At 43.3% G+C, this 18,856-nt stretch overlaps 1 protein-coding gene across 2 annotated transcripts in view; it reads left to right on the top strand.

The window, feature by feature from the left end:
• Window positions 1-1,870: 1,870 nt before the first annotated feature.
• The window catches only part of msh6 (mutS homolog 6 (E. coli)), an 18,446-nt gene continuing 1,460 nt past the window's right edge, over window positions 1,871-18,856 (top strand). Inside the window, exons 1-8 of one of the 2 annotated variants that reach the window (XM_061910469.1) lie at window positions 1,871-2,244; window positions 6,363-6,565; window positions 6,637-6,836; window positions 10,606-13,177; window positions 15,331-15,741; window positions 18,227-18,316; window positions 18,375-18,529; window positions 18,625-18,824. In XM_061910469.1, coding sequence (XP_061766453.1) covers window positions 1,994-2,244; window positions 6,363-6,565; window positions 6,637-6,836; window positions 10,606-13,177; window positions 15,331-15,741; window positions 18,227-18,316; window positions 18,375-18,529; window positions 18,625-18,824 — 4,082 coding nt within the window. In that variant the 5' untranslated portion in view covers window positions 1,871-1,993. Of the gene's footprint in view, window positions 2,245-6,359; window positions 6,566-6,636; window positions 6,837-10,605; window positions 13,178-15,330; window positions 15,742-18,226; window positions 18,317-18,374; window positions 18,530-18,624; window positions 18,825-18,856 lie in introns of both variants that reach the window. The other variant, XM_061910468.1, reaches the window with a different exon arrangement.

Below are 18,856 nucleotides of genomic sequence, written 5' to 3'. Positions count from 1 at the left end.
ATACCCGAATACCGTACAACCCTACGAGTTACTATGGTAATCTATGTCACAGCAGGTCAGACAAGGCACCAAGCAGTGTGGGTGGGGAGCGTTTCCACAGAGTGTTTCCAGAGCGGCCAGCCTGAAATGCGGGTGTCAGGGACAGACGTGAAAAGAGATTTTTACAAGTTCTAAAGCTTAGTGATATATCAGATGTATCAGATTGTAGGTGGGTTTATGTTTTACCCTTTGCGTTCATATTTTGCTGTTTGTAGCATTTTTGCAGCATTTGGCTTGATTATGAAATAAGTTAATTGAGAAGGGGGTGACGTTCACATGTTCTCAATATTCAGCGTTTTATCGTTCATAGAAAATATTTAAATTCCATTCCGTTTTTAAGGCAGTCCGTCAAAAGGTTTTGAGCATTCAATTAGAGTTTATTGTGAGGTTTTGTATCAGTTTTCTTAGAAATAGATATACCGGCCCCCAGACACATTTTTTTCTCTAAATTTTGCCCCCAAGTTAAAATAATTGTCCAGGCCTGCACTATAGGCATAAATGACGTATCACTGGAAAACTCTGGATATCCTCTCCATAGGTCAACAGCTTTTATTCTTATTTAGGGACCGAATGTCCCCTTGGGACAGAGGACCCTAATGTATTTCTAAAGTTTTATTATTCTTTATTATTATTATTATTATTATTCCGCCGCCTCTTCGAGTTGTAATTTGACCACTTAACATGCTTTAAAACTCACCAAATTTTACACACACATCAGGACTGGCAAAAATTGCCATTTAATAATTGCGCTCTAGCGCCCCCTAGGAAAAATTACAGACAAAACTGTTTGTAACTTCCGTTAGGAATGTCGTAGAGACATGAAACAAAAACCTATATGGGGCGGCATGGCGTAGTGGGCGTATGTAGCTTACCACTACCAGGTGTGAATGAATGATGGGTTCCCACTTCCCTGTGAGGGCTTTGAGTATCTAACAATAGAAAAGCGCGATATAAATCTAATGCATTATTATTATTATTATTATGTAGGTCTGACTTAGACTTAGATTTCATACACGCACCTCCTTCAGCAAAAATCAACAGGAAGTTGGCAAAAACCCCTTCAAAACAAAATATTCATAAAAAATGTCATGTTTTGCCTCTTTGAGCTGTAATTTGACCCCCTTTAAATGCTTCAAAACTCACCAAACTGAACACACACATCAGGACTAGCAAAAATTGCGATCTAATAAAAATAAAAAAATTAAAAAAAACTCAAAATTGCGCTCTAGCACCCCCTAGAAATAAAACACAGACAAAACTGCTCCTAGGAAGAAAACACAGACAACACTCCTTGTAACTTCCGGTAGGAATGTCAGAGAGAAATGAAACAAAAACCTCTATGTAGGTCTCACTTAGACCTAAATTTTAATATCGACATCCTTTAGCAAAAATCAAGAGGAAGTTGGCAATTACCCCTTCAAAACCAAAGTTTTGTAAAAACCCGTCACCTTTTTTCAAACATCATGGGTGACAGAAAGAAGCACCAGTGTGACCCCAGGATGCAGGGAAGGTAGGTAATGTGAAGGTAAAGATATGTTGAATGGCTAAAGGCAGGAAACACCAGCAAAAGTCGGTCCTGTCCACCGCTGCTTGCAGCTTTAATTTTCATTTGAAGTTTGAACAAAAGTGTGAACGCCAGACCCTTATAAAGAACAAACTTACACGAAGTGGGTCTCAAGAAGATGTTGCTCTGATGGCAACCCGCGACAGACGCCATGTTTGCAGTTCTACACTTTGACCACTACTCCTAAACTGGCGCCCTTCCGCTCAAGATGATGCTTTTGTCACGTGACTTCCTGGCTGCCCATTACTCGCTTGTCATTGGCTGACACTCGTAACTCCGCCCTCCTCGCAGCCCGCGTTTGTTTCCCGCGAAGGGAAAGCTTTTTTTTAGTGGCTTTGGCAGCCATAGTCAAGTCAGTTAGCCACCGCTATTCGACATTAAAGGTCTGTCATGGCGAAGCAAAGCTCACTTTTCAATTTCTTCACCAAGTCTCCACCGCCGGCACCCAAGCCGAAGCCCAATGCTCACCCGGTGGAGGCTGACCTGCCGTCGTCCGTCGACAAGTCCAACTCGTCTCCGAAAGAAGAAGCTAAACTACCGTCAAGCAAGGCCACCAAAGTCAAGTCGAAAGCTGTCTTAAAAAAAGCTAAAGGAGGTTTCAACAAGCTGTTCGGCGACAAGGCGACAACAGCCAAGGATACGTGAGTTAAAGCTGACATTGTTAGGAGAAATCTCCTTCCTGTTGTGTAAATAATCCCTCTAAAGTGCACGTGTGGCTCGAATTAATAAGTGTGATAAACTACTAGTAAGCCCTTGGTCAGAAAGTCAATCAAGCTTCATGATCGTCCTGACAAGTCACATCAAAGTGACATTTATTGAAACTATTTCCCACATGTCTGACTTGTTGGTATCATCACTACATTTGGTCACTTGTTATTAAAGGCCTACTGAAATGAGATTTTCTTATTTAAACGGGGACAGCAGGTCCATTCTATGTGTCATACTTGATCATTTCGCAATATTGCAATATTTTTGCTGAAAGGATTTAGTAGAGAACATCGACGATAAAGTTCGCAACTTTTGTTCGCTAATAAAAAAGCCTTGCCCTTACCGGAAGTAGCAGACGATGTGCGCGTGACGTCACGGGCTGTAGGGCTCCTCAGATCCTCGGATTGTTTATAATCATAGCCTCCAGCAGCAAAAGCTATTCGGACCGAGAAAACTACAATTTCCCCATTAATTTGAGCGAGGGTGAAAGATTTGTGAATGAGGAAAGTTAGAGTGAAGCACAGAAAAAATGAGCTTCCTCCGCCTGGTGGCGGGGCTCTCCCTTAGGGTGAGAAGCTCTGTCATCCGGGAGGAGCTCAAAGTAAAGCCCCTTCTCCTCCACATCGAGAGGAGCCAGATGAGGAGGTTTGGGCATCTGGTCACGATGCCACCCGAACACCTCCCTAGAGAGGTGTATCGGGGACGTCTGACCGGTAGGTGGCCACAGGGAAGACCCAGGACACTTTGGGAAGGCTATCTCTCCCGGCTGGCCTGGGAAAGCCTCGGGATCCCCTGGGAGGAGCTGGACGAAGTGTCTATGGAGAGGAAAGTCTGGGCTTCCCTGCTTAGGCTGCTGCCCCCGCGACCCGACCTCGGGTAAGCGGAAGAAGATGGATGGATGGATGGAAGTTGAAATAATTTCACCTCAAAATGTAGTGTATATTACTGTAAATGGAAAAACATTACTGCTGTTTTTATGGTTAAATAAATGCAACTCAGTTCCAATAGTTTTACATTTGTCTTTTACTGTAAATAAGAAAAAAAAAATTTAAAGGAACATTTTGACACTTGAGCTGCCAGTTTGTTCTGTTTTTACGGCAAATCAACAAGTCTAGATTTTGCTATGTATTGCTGGAAATGCTAAAACAGCACCACAGTTAATTACAATAAATTTAGAGAAAAAAATCTGTAAAAAGCACAGTACATTTTCACAATTTTACCATGAAATGTACTGTTACTTTTACATTGTACAATTGAATAGCTTGCTTTGAAATCATTATTATTAGTATTTATTGCTATTTCATGTTTTATTTGTCACATGCAGAGTACACCACGGCGAAATGCTTTTTTCCATGCTCTTCAGATATTGTGTACAGTGGGATCCAAACACTAATTACAGAATCAAATACACTAAATACCAAAAAATATATATAATTTAATAGGTCTAATATACATTAGTTACAAGATGGAAATAAAATACAAATAGAAGTGCAGTAGTCAAATACAATACCAGTGCAATATCAAACAGCGTATATATAGTATAGGAAGCAACAAATATTACGGTGTCTACAATTCTTTGGCGGTTGAGTAGTATGAACTAAGGTAATGGAACATATTATACTCTTGTTTTACATTATTTACAATCATTGACTGAACAGTATTGCAATCTGGTAATTACATATAATTTCCAGGCTTTCGAGAGCCACATCTGGCCCCCGGGCCTTGAGTTTTGACACGTGTGCTTTAGGCCCAAGGTTGGCAGAACTACACACTTATGGATATTTTTAGATTTGGAAGTTTCAGAATTATGGATAACTCTAGATTGTCCAAATAATTAAACATGTGAGTGGAAGCGCCACTACACATGCACACATGGGTATATTATTACAGGGGTTCTGAGCCTCTTCTTAACCCAACTTTTGCTCTACAGAGGAGCCTGGGGCCCACTCAGATATTAACACTGAATTAGTAATATTACTTTTGATTTTATTGTATTCGATAATTATATCCAACCTACTTACTGGTTACAACATTGTCAAATAATATGAAACCATGTGTTAATCACAAAGATTATTTATGTATCACATAAACGTTAGGTTTAGGTCAGGCTAATTAGAAAAATAAGTAAGTACCGGGCCGTGGCCCGATTGGTACCGGGCCGCAGAAAAATTTTATATAAATTTGTATTTAAAAAAAAAAATATATATATATATATATGTTTATTTATTTATTTATTTTTTTATTAAATCAACATAAAAAACACAATATACACTTACAATTAGTGCACAAACCACAAAAACATCCCTTTTTATGACAAAAACGTCCCATTTTCATGACAAAGAAAAAAAAAAAAGGGATCCCCCCCCCGCGTTGACCAGTCCGCGGATACAAAAAGGTTGGGGACCACTGCTGCACTGCATAAGAAGGGACTCCTAAATAACTGATGAAAAATACTTTAACATTGAATTATGTTGTGCTAAAAAAACTGTTAAGGGATTACTTTTTTAAATCAGATTAACCACACTCTAAACCTGTGGTTTATTATTATTGATCAAAAGTTATTTGCATGCATTAATAAAATTTGCTGCAAGATTCCCCAATACTTTGGCACAAATACAATTTGGTTGTCAGAATGTCTTACAGGAATGTTTTTTAAATGTTACTGAACTGCAAGTCATTGATTTGCTCAAAATTTGATGAAAATAAGTATTGGAAGATTTAAGTTCATATTTTAAGAGTGTTTGCAGTTTGTGATAATCTTGCTAACAAGGTTCAGTTACAAATCAATAATGTAGGTAACGCACTCAAGCAACTTAACATTGCACGCCATTTACTCTAGTTTAAACATTTGTGGAAAAAAACAAGGTTGTTTACCTTTTTCAGACGACAACGCTGATCTCTCATTTTGGTAAAATGCGACAACAGCTTGTTGTGATTACTTACAGATGTCCAACGTTCTCTAGAAAGCAAAATATATTTTAACATTTACTCCGTAGTTGCAAGTGGATGCGCTTGTTTTTGTAGTACAGTTGGTTCATCCTTGCTGTAATTGTGTCTCTCCAAGGTATTGTACGACGAATCAGCTGTGGTGATATGAATGACATCTCCTTGCAGGACTTGGTCTTCACAGATGTTAGATGTCCTGCATGCGATGGCTGACCATTTAGAAAAGGCGTATGTTTAACTTAACTATGCTAAACTTTGCCAGCGTAGCTTTCGCCTCTGCTTGTTGTGGATGCATTCATAAGAGCAGCAGTCTTTAGTGCTCGCTGAGGACTGTGACTGCTGCTTGCTTTCATCTTAGAGTCTCCAAAAGACAACAAGAGTCTCCAAGAGACAACAAGAGTCTCCAAGAGACAAAAAAAAGTATCCGATATCAACAGGAAAAGTCACTAGATTTGTCTCTTGTAGTTGTTTACAAAGAAAGGAGATAAGGGGATTGGCAACACTGTCAGCGCCATCCTTGAGTACGAGTATGTGCGGCGATGCCAAAAACGTTTGTCACTACAACACCAACAAGTTACCTTAGTTTTATCCAAAGTTCTGTTTTGAAGCGAAATGGGCCGCCCCTCTTCGCAGTCACAAACGGTGTAACAAATGCGCGCGTTTTCCAAGTTTAGTCCAAACCTGGAAGTGAATGATATTCATATTTGATAACGCGATCATTTATTTTTATTAATCACATGCGATAACATTGTCAGCCCTATAAATTAATAATAAGTATGTTTTTTTACTCAACTGTCAATAAAGTTAAAGTGCAAATTAAAATACGGCTTCTTCACCGTAGTCATAATTTTTGCACTTAGGAAATTTCTCTCTGACTTGAGCTACAAATGTCTTCTGTTTGTTTGATCCTGTCATTACTGCCACAAGTGGTGTAAGGCTATAATACACCTGACCACCGCTGCTGCCCTTACAGACCACGGTTCAGACACAGATATTTTTAGCCGGCCCACTAGGGGGCGCTTGTGGCCCAACAATGTTAAACACTGGAATATTAGAGCTATGTAATGCATTAAAAATAAATACTCGTTATTTTTCCTTTCAGCAGCCCCAAATGCTCATTTAGCGCTGGTGCTCTTGTGTGGGCAAAGTTGGAGGGGCACCCCTGGTGGCCATGCATGGTGGTACCCCAGCCTCTGACTGGACAGCAGATGCGAGGCCGTGGTCAGGCTCAGCGCATGCATGTCCATTTCTTTGACGATCCACCTACTCGGGGATGGGTCAGCGTTAAATATGTCAGAGAGTACCAAGGTATCTTTTTAATCGTTATTCTCTTGTCCTCTTTCATTAAGGAGATATTCATGAGTGTTTTTATGTTGCAGGTTCAGACAGCAGCGACGCTAAAACCGGTGGTGGGTTTTTCAGTGGAAAGCCTGAAATACGCCGTGCAATGGATCTTGCAGACAAAGTTATGTTCGAAAGCCCAGAGAAAAGATTGAAGATTCCACTCTGCACAGATGCCTCAGATGAGGAGGAGGAGGAGGAGGAGGAAGAAGAAGAAGAAGAAGAAGAAGAAATGGAGGTGAACACTTACACCACAATTACACAATATTTAGTTAAATGTATATCTTCCTATCTCTGAGATCACAAAGATCTACGCCTGCACAGTAGGCTTTTCAAAAAATCTTGCATAAAGATTCAGAAACCTGAATTTATTAATACGGTGAGGATTTAGAAGTACATTATTTTTTTTGTGTTATTTTAACAATGTACATCAGGCTCGGTAGACCAGATGAATTAGTATTTTGATGTAAAATCCCATAAAAAAAAAAACGGTAGGGCACGTTTATTAAACAAAATCTGTTACAAATTTTATTAGATTGTGTTTTTTTTTTTTTTTACTGTTGAATTTCACACTATTATAAAGCTCAGTGTTCCTTGCCCACACACAAGCGCTAAAGTCTAAGTTTTTACCTGGTGCAGAATTTTTTTTAAAGCTCTTGTCTTTTAAGGACAAAACAAAAAGGCCAAAAACATTTCACTTCATTTATGACTTTGACTTGATTATAAGATGCTATTGTTTTTTCTTGAGAAAAGTCAGACGAAGACTTATGTTTTTACATACAAACCAGCGCCTAATTACCTCAGAGCTTATTTTCCTATCACAAGAACACACACATGTTTTGGACACTCGGGTAAAGAGAGGGGCGGAGCTTTCTACCGATCACCACCTGGTGGTGAGTTGGCTGCGATGGTGGGGGAGGATGCCGGACAGACAGAAAGCGCATTGTGAGGGTCTGCTGGGAACGTCTGGCAGAGTCTCCTGTCAGAGAGAGTTTCAATTCCCACCTCCGGGAGAACTTTGAACATGTCACGAGGGAGGTGCGGGACATTGAGTCCGAGTGGACCATGTTCCGAACCTCTATTGTCGAGGCGGCTGATTGGAGCTGTGGCCGCAAGGTTGTTGGTGCCTGTCGTGGCGGTAATCCCAGAACCCGCTGGTGGACACCAGCAGTGAGGGATGCCGTCAAGCTGAAGAAGGAGTCCTATCGGGTTCTTTTGGCTCATAGGACTCCGGAGGCAGTGGACGGGTACCGACGGGCCAAGCGGTGTGCTGCTTTAGCGGTCGCGGAGGCAAAAACTCGGACATGGGAAGAGTTCGGGGAAGCCATGGAAAACGACTTCCGGACGGCTTCGAAGCGATTCTGGACCACCATACGGCGCCTCAGGAAGGGGAAGCAGTGCACTATCAACACCGTGTATGGTGCGGATGGTGTTCTGCTGACTTCGACTGCGGATGTTGTGGATCGGTGGAGGGAATACTTCGAAGACCTCCTCAATCCCACCAACACGTCTTTCTTTGAGGAAGCGGTGCCTGGGGAATCTGTAGTGGACTCTCCTATTTCTGGGGCTGAGGTCGCTGAGGTAGTTAAAAAGCTCCTCGGCGGCAAGGCCCCGGGGGTGGATGAGATCCGCCCGGAGTTCCTTAAGGCTCTGGATGCTGTGGGGCTGTCTTGGTTGACAAGACTCTGCAGCATCGCGTGGACATCGGGGGCGGTACCTCTGGATTGGCAGACCGGGGTGGTGGTCCCTCTCTTTAAGAAGGGGGACCGGAGGGTGTGTTCCAACTATCGTGGGATCACACTCCTCAGCCTTCCCGGTAAGGTTTATTCAGGTGTACTGGAGAGGAGGCTTCGCCAGATAGTCGAACCTCGGATTCAGGAGGAACAGTGTGGTTTTCGTCCTGGTCGTGGAACTGTGGACCAGCTCTATACTCTCGGCAGGGTTCTTGAGGGTGCATGGGAGTTTGCCCAACCAGTCTACATGTGCTTTGTGGACTTGGAGAAGGCATTCGACCGTGTCCCTCGGGAAGTCCTGTGGGGAGTGCTCAGAGAGTATGGGGTATCGGACTGTATTATTGTGGCAGTCCGCTCCCTGTATGATCAGTGTCAGAGATTGGTCCGCATTGCTGGCAGTAAGTCGGACACGTTTCCAGTGAGGGTTGGACTCCGCCAAGGCTGTCCTTTGTCACCGATTCTGTTCATAACTTTTATGGACAGAATTTCTAGGCGCAGCCAAGGCGTTGAGGGGTTCCGGTTTGGTGGCCACGGGATTAGGTCTCTGCTTTTTGCAGATGATGTAGTCCTGATGGCTTCATCTGGCCGGGATCTTCAGCTCTCACTGGATCGGTTCGCAGCCGAGTGTGAAGCGACCGGAATGAGAATCAGCACCTCCAAGTCCGAGTCTCCGGGTTGGGGAGGAGACCCTGCCCCAGGTGGAGGAGTTCAAGTACCTAGGAGTCTTGTTCACGAGTGGGGGAAGAGTGGATCGTGAGATCGACAGGCGGATCGGTGCGGCGTCTTCAGTAATGCGGACGTTGTAACGAGCCGTTGTGGTGAAGAAGGAGCTAAGCCGGAAGGCAAAGCTCTCAATTTACCGGTCGATCTACGTTCCCATCCTCACCTATGGTCATGAGCTTTGGGTCATGACCGAAAGGATAAAATCACTGGTACAAGCGGCCGAAATGAGTTTCCTCCGCCGGGTGGCGGCGCTCTCCCTTGGAGATAGGGTGAGAAGCTCTGCCATCCGGGAGGAGCTCAACGTAAAGCCGCTGCTCCTCCACATCGAGAGGAGCCAGCTGAGATGGTTCGGGCATCTGGTCAGGATGCCACTCGAACGCCTCCCTAGGGATGTGTTTAGGGCACGTCCAGCTGGTAGGAGGCCACGGGGAAGACCCAGGACACGTTGGGAAGACTATGTCTCCCGGCTGGCCTGGGAACGCCTCGGGATCCCCCGGGAAGAGCTAGACGAAGTGGCTGTAGATAGGGAAGTCTGGGCTTCCCTGCTTAGGCTGCTGCCCCCGCGACCCGACCTCGGATAAGCGGAAGATGATGGATGGATGGATGGATGGAAGAACACACACACACACACACACACATCATTGATACCCCATCTATGTACAAAAGACACAACTGAAAAAAGAGTTTGGGCAATTTAGCAAAAAGAGGAGTTGTTGTGATGCTCATTTAAATATAATAGTGATCAATAAATCAGTTGTCAAATAACTAGGGATTAAGGGATCCACAGCATCCAGCTAATGAAATTTCACTAACAAGTTATGTTTGGTCATCAAACTGAATCCACAGTCAATTCCCATACTATCAATTCGATTTTGAGTTAATTGATATATAACGAACAACAGGGAAGGACCCCTTTCCATTTCCAGACGCAATATGCCGCCCCCTCTTGGTATAATGTCATCTACAGAACTGAAGCCCATTTCCCATACTGACAGTGTGGATAAAGGCATTTAGACATGTATTTTTTAACACTTAATTTCATGTTTTTTGTCGTACTGCTCCATGATTACCTCAAAACTGATATGGTTATTATTATGAGCAAAAAACATACTAAAGAATCTGCATTTCTGGACTAAAATCACTATTTGTTTTAAATTTTGGGAGGAATTTTACCGGATGACATTATTTTAGGTACATAACTATGGAATAAGTGCCAATGTTGTCAGCATTAGAGGGGCCCCTTTAAGAAAGAGGCATGTCTATGATAATATGATCTATCAGTATACATCATGTACTGTGTATATACTATGTAAATATAACACTTTATTTTTTATTTTTATATTGCTACTATGGTACATTTTTAGTCTACTTTATACCTTTTTGTTTTCGCCCTCTTTGTGTGGAAATATTTCCCTTGTGGATCAATAAAGTTTGTCTATGTAATTCAAGGTATTATCTAGTTTAAATGTAAAGTACTTATGAGTATATGACAGTCATGCTTTTTATTTCGTTCAGTATATATAGTAACTAAATCTGTGTTTATTTCATCAGCTTGACAAATCGACTGTGACTGAGGGCGACATCAGCGATGACAATCAACAAGAAAATGAAGAATCTAAGTCATCAAAGGTCAATCAACGTTCGACCCGTTCCAAGGGAAACAAGGCTAAGCGACGCCGGATTGTCGTGGCTTCGGACAGCGAGGCATCCGGTGACGAATTCAAACCTGAGCAAGCCGCAAGCAGCAGCGAGGATGAAGAGGAAGAAGGCACTGTGAGCAGTGAGGCTGAAGAAAAGGACAGTGAACACGAGTCTGAGCTTGACAGTCCTGTTAAACCTGTGAAGCGTAAGCGTCCCGCAGACAAGCCTGCCATAGCGAAGTCAAAGATATCTAGTACCCCCTCACGTGTGCCAAAACGAGCCCCAGCACCTCTCAAGGCCGACACAAAGTCCCGTTTGTCGGCCTTTTCTGCCCCTGACAGTTTTGAAAGCCAAGCCAGTGGGTCAGGCACAAGTGAAGGGGCCACCAATTGGGACCATGAGAAGCTGGAGTGGCTGCAGGATCACAGGAGGAAAGACAGGAAAAGAAGACGAGTGTCTGAGGACGATTACGACCCTACAAGTCTGTATGTACCAGAAGACTTCCTCAACAGAGTCACTCCTGGCATGCGTCAGTGGTGGCTTATCAAATCCGAGATGTTTGACACAGTCATTTTCTACAAGGTGGGGAAGTTCTATGAGCTTTACCACATGGATGCCGTGATCGGAGTCAATGAGCTAGGACTGACCTTCATGAAAGGCACATGGGCACACTCGGGTTTTCCAGAGATTGGTTTTGCACGCTTCTCCAATGTACTGGTCCAGAAGGGCTACAAGGTGGCTCGTGTGGAGCAGACTGAAACCCCAGAGATGATGGAAGCACGTTGTAAGACCCTGGTTAAGCCCTCCAAGTTCGACCGAGTGGTGAAAAGAGAGGTGTGCAGGATCATAACACGAGGCACCCAGACCTATAGCGTGTTGGACGGTACTCCTGCAGAGAGTCAGAGCAAGTTTCTGCTGAGTGTAAAGGAGAAGATGGAAGACGAAGGAAAAAGTGGATGTTGTCGTAACTATGGCGTCTGCTTTGTAGATACCTCTGTGGGCTACTTCCATGTCGGCCAGTTCTCCGATGACCGCCACTGTTCACGTCTGCGCACCCTCATAGCCCACTTTGCACCCGCTGAGGTGCTTTTTGAAAAGGGGAATCCATCTGTTGAAACACGCAAAATACTCAAGGCCTCTCTGTCCTCCGCACTGCAGGAAGGATTAAATGCAGGCACGCAGTTTTGGGATGCTCAGAAGACCCTTAAGAACCTTTCAGAAGAAGACTACTTCAGAGAAAGTGCAGGGGAGGACCACAAGACAGGAAGACATTTCCTACCAGCTCTTCTAAAGACAATGACCTCTGAGAGTGATTCACTGGGTCTTACCCCAAAGGAGGGCTACGAGTTAGCACTGTCGTCATTTGGTGGATGCATCTTCTATCTGAAAAAGTGTCTGGTAGATCAAGAGCTGCTCTCCATGGCCAACTTTAAAGAGTACACCCCTGTTGATGTTGAAATGGAGAAAGCTGCCGGACCGACAAGCTTCTTTGCTCAAACTTGCCAGCGCATGGTCTTGGACGGGGTGACTCTGGCAAATCTTGAAATATTTCAGAACGGCTCTGGGGGGACAGAAGGGACATTGTTGGAGCGCTTGGACACTTGCTGCAGCCCATTTGGCAAGCGTCTGCTCAAGCAATGGCTCTGTGCTCCTCTTTGTAACTCCAAATCTATCCTGGATAGACTGGATGCAATAGAAGACCTCATGGGTGCTCAGGCTCAAGTTTCTGAAGTTTCCGACTTGCTCAAGAAGCTACCTGACTTGGAGCGTCTCCTGAGTAAGATTCATAGCATTGGCACACCTTTGAAGGGTCATGACCACCCAGACAGCAGGGCAGTTCTCTACGAAGAGGTCACCTACAGCAAGCGGAAAATAGCAGACTTTCTTTCAGCTCTTGAAGGTTTCCAAACTATGCAAGATATTATCAACGTCTTCACGTCTGTCGTTGGTGATTTACAATCTACATTACTCCACCAAGTGGTCAGTCTTAAGAGCGACGACAGCAAGGGCGTCTTTCCAGATCTCTCTGCTGAACTCACGCGCTGGGAAACCGCCTTTGACCACAAGAAAGCTCGCACCACGGGCGTCATCACCCCAAAGGAAGGTTTCGACCCAGAGTATGACCAGGCTCTGACAGACATCAAGAGTACCGAACAAAAGCTACAGGATTACCTGGACCGACAGAAGAAAAGACTTGGGTGTAAAAACATGGCCTACTGGGGCACAGGGAGAAACCGCTATCAGATGGAGGTGCCCGACAGTGTCTCGGAGAGAAATATCCCAGAGGAGTATGAGGTGAAGTCGACAAAGAAAGGCTGGAAGCGTTACGTGACAAAGGAATCTGAGCAGCTATTCTACGAGTTGCAAGGCTTTGAGGAGAAGAGAGACGCTGCTCTGAAAGACTGTATGAGAAGGCTGTTCTACAACTTTGACAAGAACTACAGCGACTGGAAGACTTCAGTGGAGTGCATGGCCGTGCTTGGTATTTAATTTTTTTCTAAAATTTTCACAATATTTAGACTGATAACTGGGCACACTTTACATTAATAGTTCCCCCGTCCAACAAATATTAAGGAACTTAATGTTGCTGAAAACTTTAGTTACTGAACTTTGTAGTTTGCCTTTCCACTACATTTCACAAATCAGGTTGATGACGTACAGACGAGTGGTACTGTATATTTCTACATTAATAACTTGTCGCCACGATACTGTGCTCTCTCATAGTTGTTGCGTTTTTCTTTGTTTAGTGCACTGAAGAAAGAGCGCACAGTCTACCAAGTCCAATTCCTTGTGTGTTAAACATACTTGGGCAATAATTCTGTTTCTGATGTAAATTTAAAAAAAAAATACCAGGTTGGGTTTATTTTATCTAAGTGTAAGTAAGCAAAAAACCAAGTAAAAACATTGCAAGAGTGTTCCACTAATCAGCGTTCTTCACACAGATGCTCTAAAAAAAGGGGTGTAACAATTGATCAATGTATTGATTGATCAATGTTTTTACCTAAATTTTCAAGTTTGCCTCCCAAGAAAAAGAAATCGCTCCAAGATTGTTTAAAAAGGGAATCGATTGACTTTATCGATACTAGAAAAAAGAAAACAGTGGATTTATGAAATTTCACACTTGTAAAAATAGATATTTTAAATGTTAAGTCCCGCGACCCCGAAGGGAATAAGCAGTAGAAAATGGATGGATGGAAGTCTATTTTCCTGCCTGTGGCGTTGTCATAACAAAAATGGTGGATATGTACACTGGTCGAGAACGTTCTTAACAAATGCCACAAGACAATAATGTGACTTGTGTCTGTGTGCCTTTTAAAGGGGTGCTGCACTTTTTTTGGAATTTAGCCTATCATTATGAGAGAAATGACCATGGATGTAATTTTTTTTTAATGCATTCATAAAATTAAATAAATGCGATCAAAAGTAATCTTAAACGGAGCCAATAGGAGACTCCCACCGAGAGATTATGGACCAGATTAGTTCCTGGTTGAACTTTATTTACCCGAGTAGTTTTTGGTGGAAACGCAGGGTCTATTTCATATACCTGGGTGAATGGGGAAAGTTCCTGCCTGGGAAATGGTTCTATGAAGTCTGCCATGATTTATTAATGTGATGCAAGCACGCGTTGCACAACAGAAGTCGAGGAAATCGCAGTTTAACACTAGGGGTGTAACGGTACGTGTATTTGTATTGAACCGTTGCGGTACGAGGGTTTCGGTTCGGCACACGGACGTATCGAATGACTTTGTAAGAATAAGTCTTCACAAGCTGCTCTGCTTTCTGCCTGTCTGAGCAGCAAGCATTGTCCGCCCACACAACCATCTGATTGGTTACATACAAAGCCAATCAGCAGTGCGTATTCAGAGCGATGTAGTCAATGCTTCAGCATTGAGCGGATATCCAGTTAGCAGGGGAGCAGCGGAGAGTGGACTCTCCCCAAATCATAAAAAACATTTCCCAGTCACAACTATTACAAACATCACTATGAGGCCGTTGACCCTTTGGAAACTTAAACTGCAGCTCAGCTCGCTCGCTCGCAGTTCTGGCTTGAGGTGAAGGCTAATTAGCTTTTAGCGTAACATTAACTCATTTTGCGGTGTGTGTGTGTGCGCGTAGATACGTGCGCGTGTGTGCGTGTGGGTGGGTGTGTGTGTGTTAGGGGCAGCAAAGCCCTGTGTGTTATTTCATTGAACTCCATTGTGTTGCTATATTACTATTTTTTTCAGCTATAGTTATATTAATCATTAGTAATGTAGCAGCCTAGTTTTGAATGGCAGGGTCCCTGCTATCACATGTTGATACAAATATAACATTTACATTATAAAAGTCAACTACAGGCTTCCCAAATGCTGTAATAAATTAAGCATGGTAATTTGACTTGAAACTTAAATGTTGCACTTTTTATATGTAAAAGAAAGGTTGTGTCATTTTATTTCATCAAAGCAACAACTTGATGTGGATTAACATGGGCAGAATTATTATAATGTTAAAAGGATAAAGCCATTGTTTACAAATTTGGTAAATAAATAACCAAAAATATATTTTGTTGTTTTCTTACTGTACCGAATATGTACCGAACCGAAATTTTTGTGTACCGTTACACCCCTAGTAAACACAGTAATGATTTGTTTCCAGATGTGCTGCTGGCCTTGTCACGCTACAGTCAGGGGGGAGATGGACCAATGACCAGGCCGCAGGTGGTCCTCCCCGATGGCGATCAACAGCTAGCGCCCTTCCTCCATCTCGTCGGTTCCCGCCACCCGTGCGTCACCAAGACTTTCTTTGGCGACGACTTCATCCCGAACGACGTCTACATCGGCTGCTCCAACAGCAGCAGCGAGGAACCGGAGGAGCAGTGTCATCGCGATGCCTCTTGTGTCCTGGTTACGGGGCCCAACATGGGCGGGAAGTCGACTCTCATGAGACAGTGCGGACTAGTGATCGTGCTCGCTCAGCTGGGCTGCTTCGTCCCCGCTGAAAGTCTGCGCTTCACGCCGGTCGACCGAGTCTTCACTCGCCTGGGCGCTTCGGATCGTATCATGGCTGGTAAGGCAAACTCACTCATGCTGCCGTAGTGCCATTACTTAAAGTCGTGGTCAAAAGTTTGCTTACACTTGTAAAAAACGTAATGTCATGGCTGTCTTGAGTTTCCAATAATTTCTAAAACTCTTGTTTTTTTGTGATAGAGTGATGGGAGCATATACTTGTTTGTCACAAAAAATATTCATGAAGTTTGGTTCTTTTATGAATTTATTATGGGTCAACTGAAAATGGGACCAAATCTGCTGGGTCAAAAGTATACATACAGCAATGTTAAAGGCCTACTGAGATGAGATTTTCTTATTTAAACGGGGATAGCAGGTCCATTCTATGTGTCATACTTGATCATTTTGCGATATTGGCATATTTTTGCTGAAAGGATTTAGTAGAGAACATCGACGATAAAGTTCGCAACTTTTGGAAGCTAATAAAAAAGCCTTGCCTTTACCGGAAGTCGCAGACGATGATGTCACAAGGGTGAGGGCTCCTCACATTGTTTTTAATGGCAGCCTCCAGAAGCAAGAGCTATTTGGACCAAGAAAAGGACAATTTCCCCATTAATTTGAGCGAGGATGAAAGATTTGTGGATGATGATATTGATAGCGAAGGACTACAAGAAAAAAAAAATAGATAAATAAAGTTTATAAAAAGGCGATTGCATTGGGACGGATTTAGATGTTTTTAGACACATTTACTAGGATAATTCTGGGAAATCCCTTACTTTCTATTGTGTTGCTAGTGTTTTAGTGAGATTAAATAGTACCTGATAGTCGGAGGGGTGTGTCCACGGGTGTCTTGACGCCAGTCTCTAAGGGAAGTCGACGGCAGCTGCATGGAAGGCGCAAGCTCAGCTGATCTCCGGTAAGAGGCGACTTTTTACCACAATTTTCTCACCGAAACCTGCCGGTTGACAAGTGGTCGGGAACCATGTTCGCTTGACCGCTCTGATCCATAGTAAAGCTTCACCTCCGGGAATTTTAAACAAGGAAACACCGTGTGTTTGTGTAGTTAAAGGCTAAAGCTTCCCACCTCCATCTTTCTACTTTGACTTCTCCATTATTAATTGAACAAATTGCAAAAGATTCAGCAACACAGATGTCCAAAATACTGTGTAATTGCGCGATAAAAAGAGACAACTTTTAGCCGCATATGATGCTGCGCTAATATGTCCCCGTCACGACCACGCATCATCATTCCGCGACGTTTTCAACAATAAACTCCGCGGGAAATTTAAAATTGTAATTTAGTAAACTAAAAAGGCCGTATTGGCATGTGTCGCAATGTTAATATTTCATCATTGATATATAAACTATCAGACTGCGTGGTCGCTAGTAGTGGGTTTCAGTAGGCTTTTAATATTTGGTTACATGTCCCTTGGCAAGTTTCACTGCAATAAGAGACTTTTGGTAGCCATCCACAAGTTTCTGTTTTAATTTTTGACCACTCCTCTTGACAAAATTGGTGCAGTTCAGCTAAATTTGTTGGTTTTCTGACATGGACTTGTTTCTTAAGCATTGTGCACACGTTTAAGTCAGGACTTTGGGAAGGCCATTCTAAAACCTTAATTCTAGTCTGATTTAGCAATTCCTTTACCACTTATAGGAGCTTAAATGCTGTTTAAGTTAATTTGCATTTTATGGAAGGTGCTTTATGTTTACTCAGCCAAAAGGGGACTATTTACTTTATTTGCATAAAATGAAAATGTATATATCGAATGCTTAAGAGTAACTGTATGGCTCACTTTATTTGTAATTATTACATGTGTCAAAATATTTGGATGACGTAACTGTTTTAATTGCATATATGGCAGAAGGATCTGTGTGGTAAGATGGGGTTAAGAATGCAAGGTGTTATGGGTAATGGCAGTCAGGTGCGGTGGAATCGAGCTGCAGTTTTTTGACCACACGCTTACTTTTTCTGACTCTTCGTTACTGTAACAAACTAGCTTTATTTTGCCATTCATTTGTTCCCACATGGTTATTGTTTTACGTTTTTGAAGGATTAAGTTGACAAGTAAATAATACAAAACGAGACGGAGCGTCTGGAGTTTTGTGTTGTTGTCGCAGCAAGCGGAGTAGGAGAAAGTAGAGAAGCGTCAAGCTAAGGCTTCATTAGGAATCAACACCACTTTTGACTTGTTTGGGGTCATTGTCCTGTTGGAACACCCAACCTCCAGGCTGATGATTTTAGGTTGTCTTGAAGAATTTGGAGGTAATCCTCCTTTTTCATTGTCCCATGTAAAGCACCAGTTCTATTGGCAGCAGAGCTTTATACTACCACCACCAGGCTTGACAGTAGGAATTGTGTTCCTGGGATTAAAGGCCTCACATTTTCTCCTCAAAACATATTGCCGGGTGTTGTGTCCAAACAGCTCAGTTTTTGTTTCATCTGACATCACATGGATGGAGATAAAACCTTCTGGAGGAAAGTTCTGTGGCCAGATGAATATCTTCCAAAAATATTGAAAATATCTTCGTCTTGTTTCTTCTAGGAGAGAGCACCTTTTTTGTCGAACTGAGCGAGACCGCCTGCATCCTGCACCACGCCACCAAACACTCACTTGTGCTTCTGGATGAATTAGGTAGATGTTCACTGCACTGCACTGTTGGCGAGTGTTTGAGTAACGATGGTGTCTGCAGGAAGAGGCACGGCCACATATGACGGCACGGCTATCGCCTGCGCCGTTGTGAAAGAGCTTGCTGAGAAGATCCGCTGCCGCACGCTCTTCTCCACCCACTACCACTCACTGGTGGAGGACTACGCCAACAACCCCGCAGTGCGCTTGGGTCACATGGTATGGTCATTTGTCACATTCAATCTGCTGTCGAAGAGGATCTTTTGCTATCAATTTCCCCGTCCGAGCGCAATCCCTGTGTGCTCTGCATTCAGGCGTGCATGGTGGAGAACGAGTGCGAGGATCCCAGTCAAGAGACCATCACCTTCCTGTACAAGTTCATCTCTGGCGCCTGCCCCAAAAGCTACGGCTTCAACGCCGCTCGCCTCGCCAGCCTTCCAGAGGAGGTGATCCAGTCGGGGCACAGAAAGGCCAGAGAGTTTGAGAAGAACACCGTCAGCCTCAGACTCTTCAAGTAAGTTGTTGGTTGGGTTATTTTTCTTTAAT

The sequence above is a fragment of the Nerophis ophidion genome, linkage group LG09 (assembly GCF_033978795.1).
Source record: "Nerophis ophidion isolate RoL-2023_Sa linkage group LG09, RoL_Noph_v1.0, whole genome shotgun sequence".
Classification (NCBI taxonomy): Eukaryota; Metazoa; Chordata; class Actinopteri; order Syngnathiformes; family Syngnathidae; genus Nerophis; species Nerophis ophidion.
Note: the sequence above shows the minus strand (reverse complement) of the source record. Positions and strands in the feature narration are given on the sequence as shown.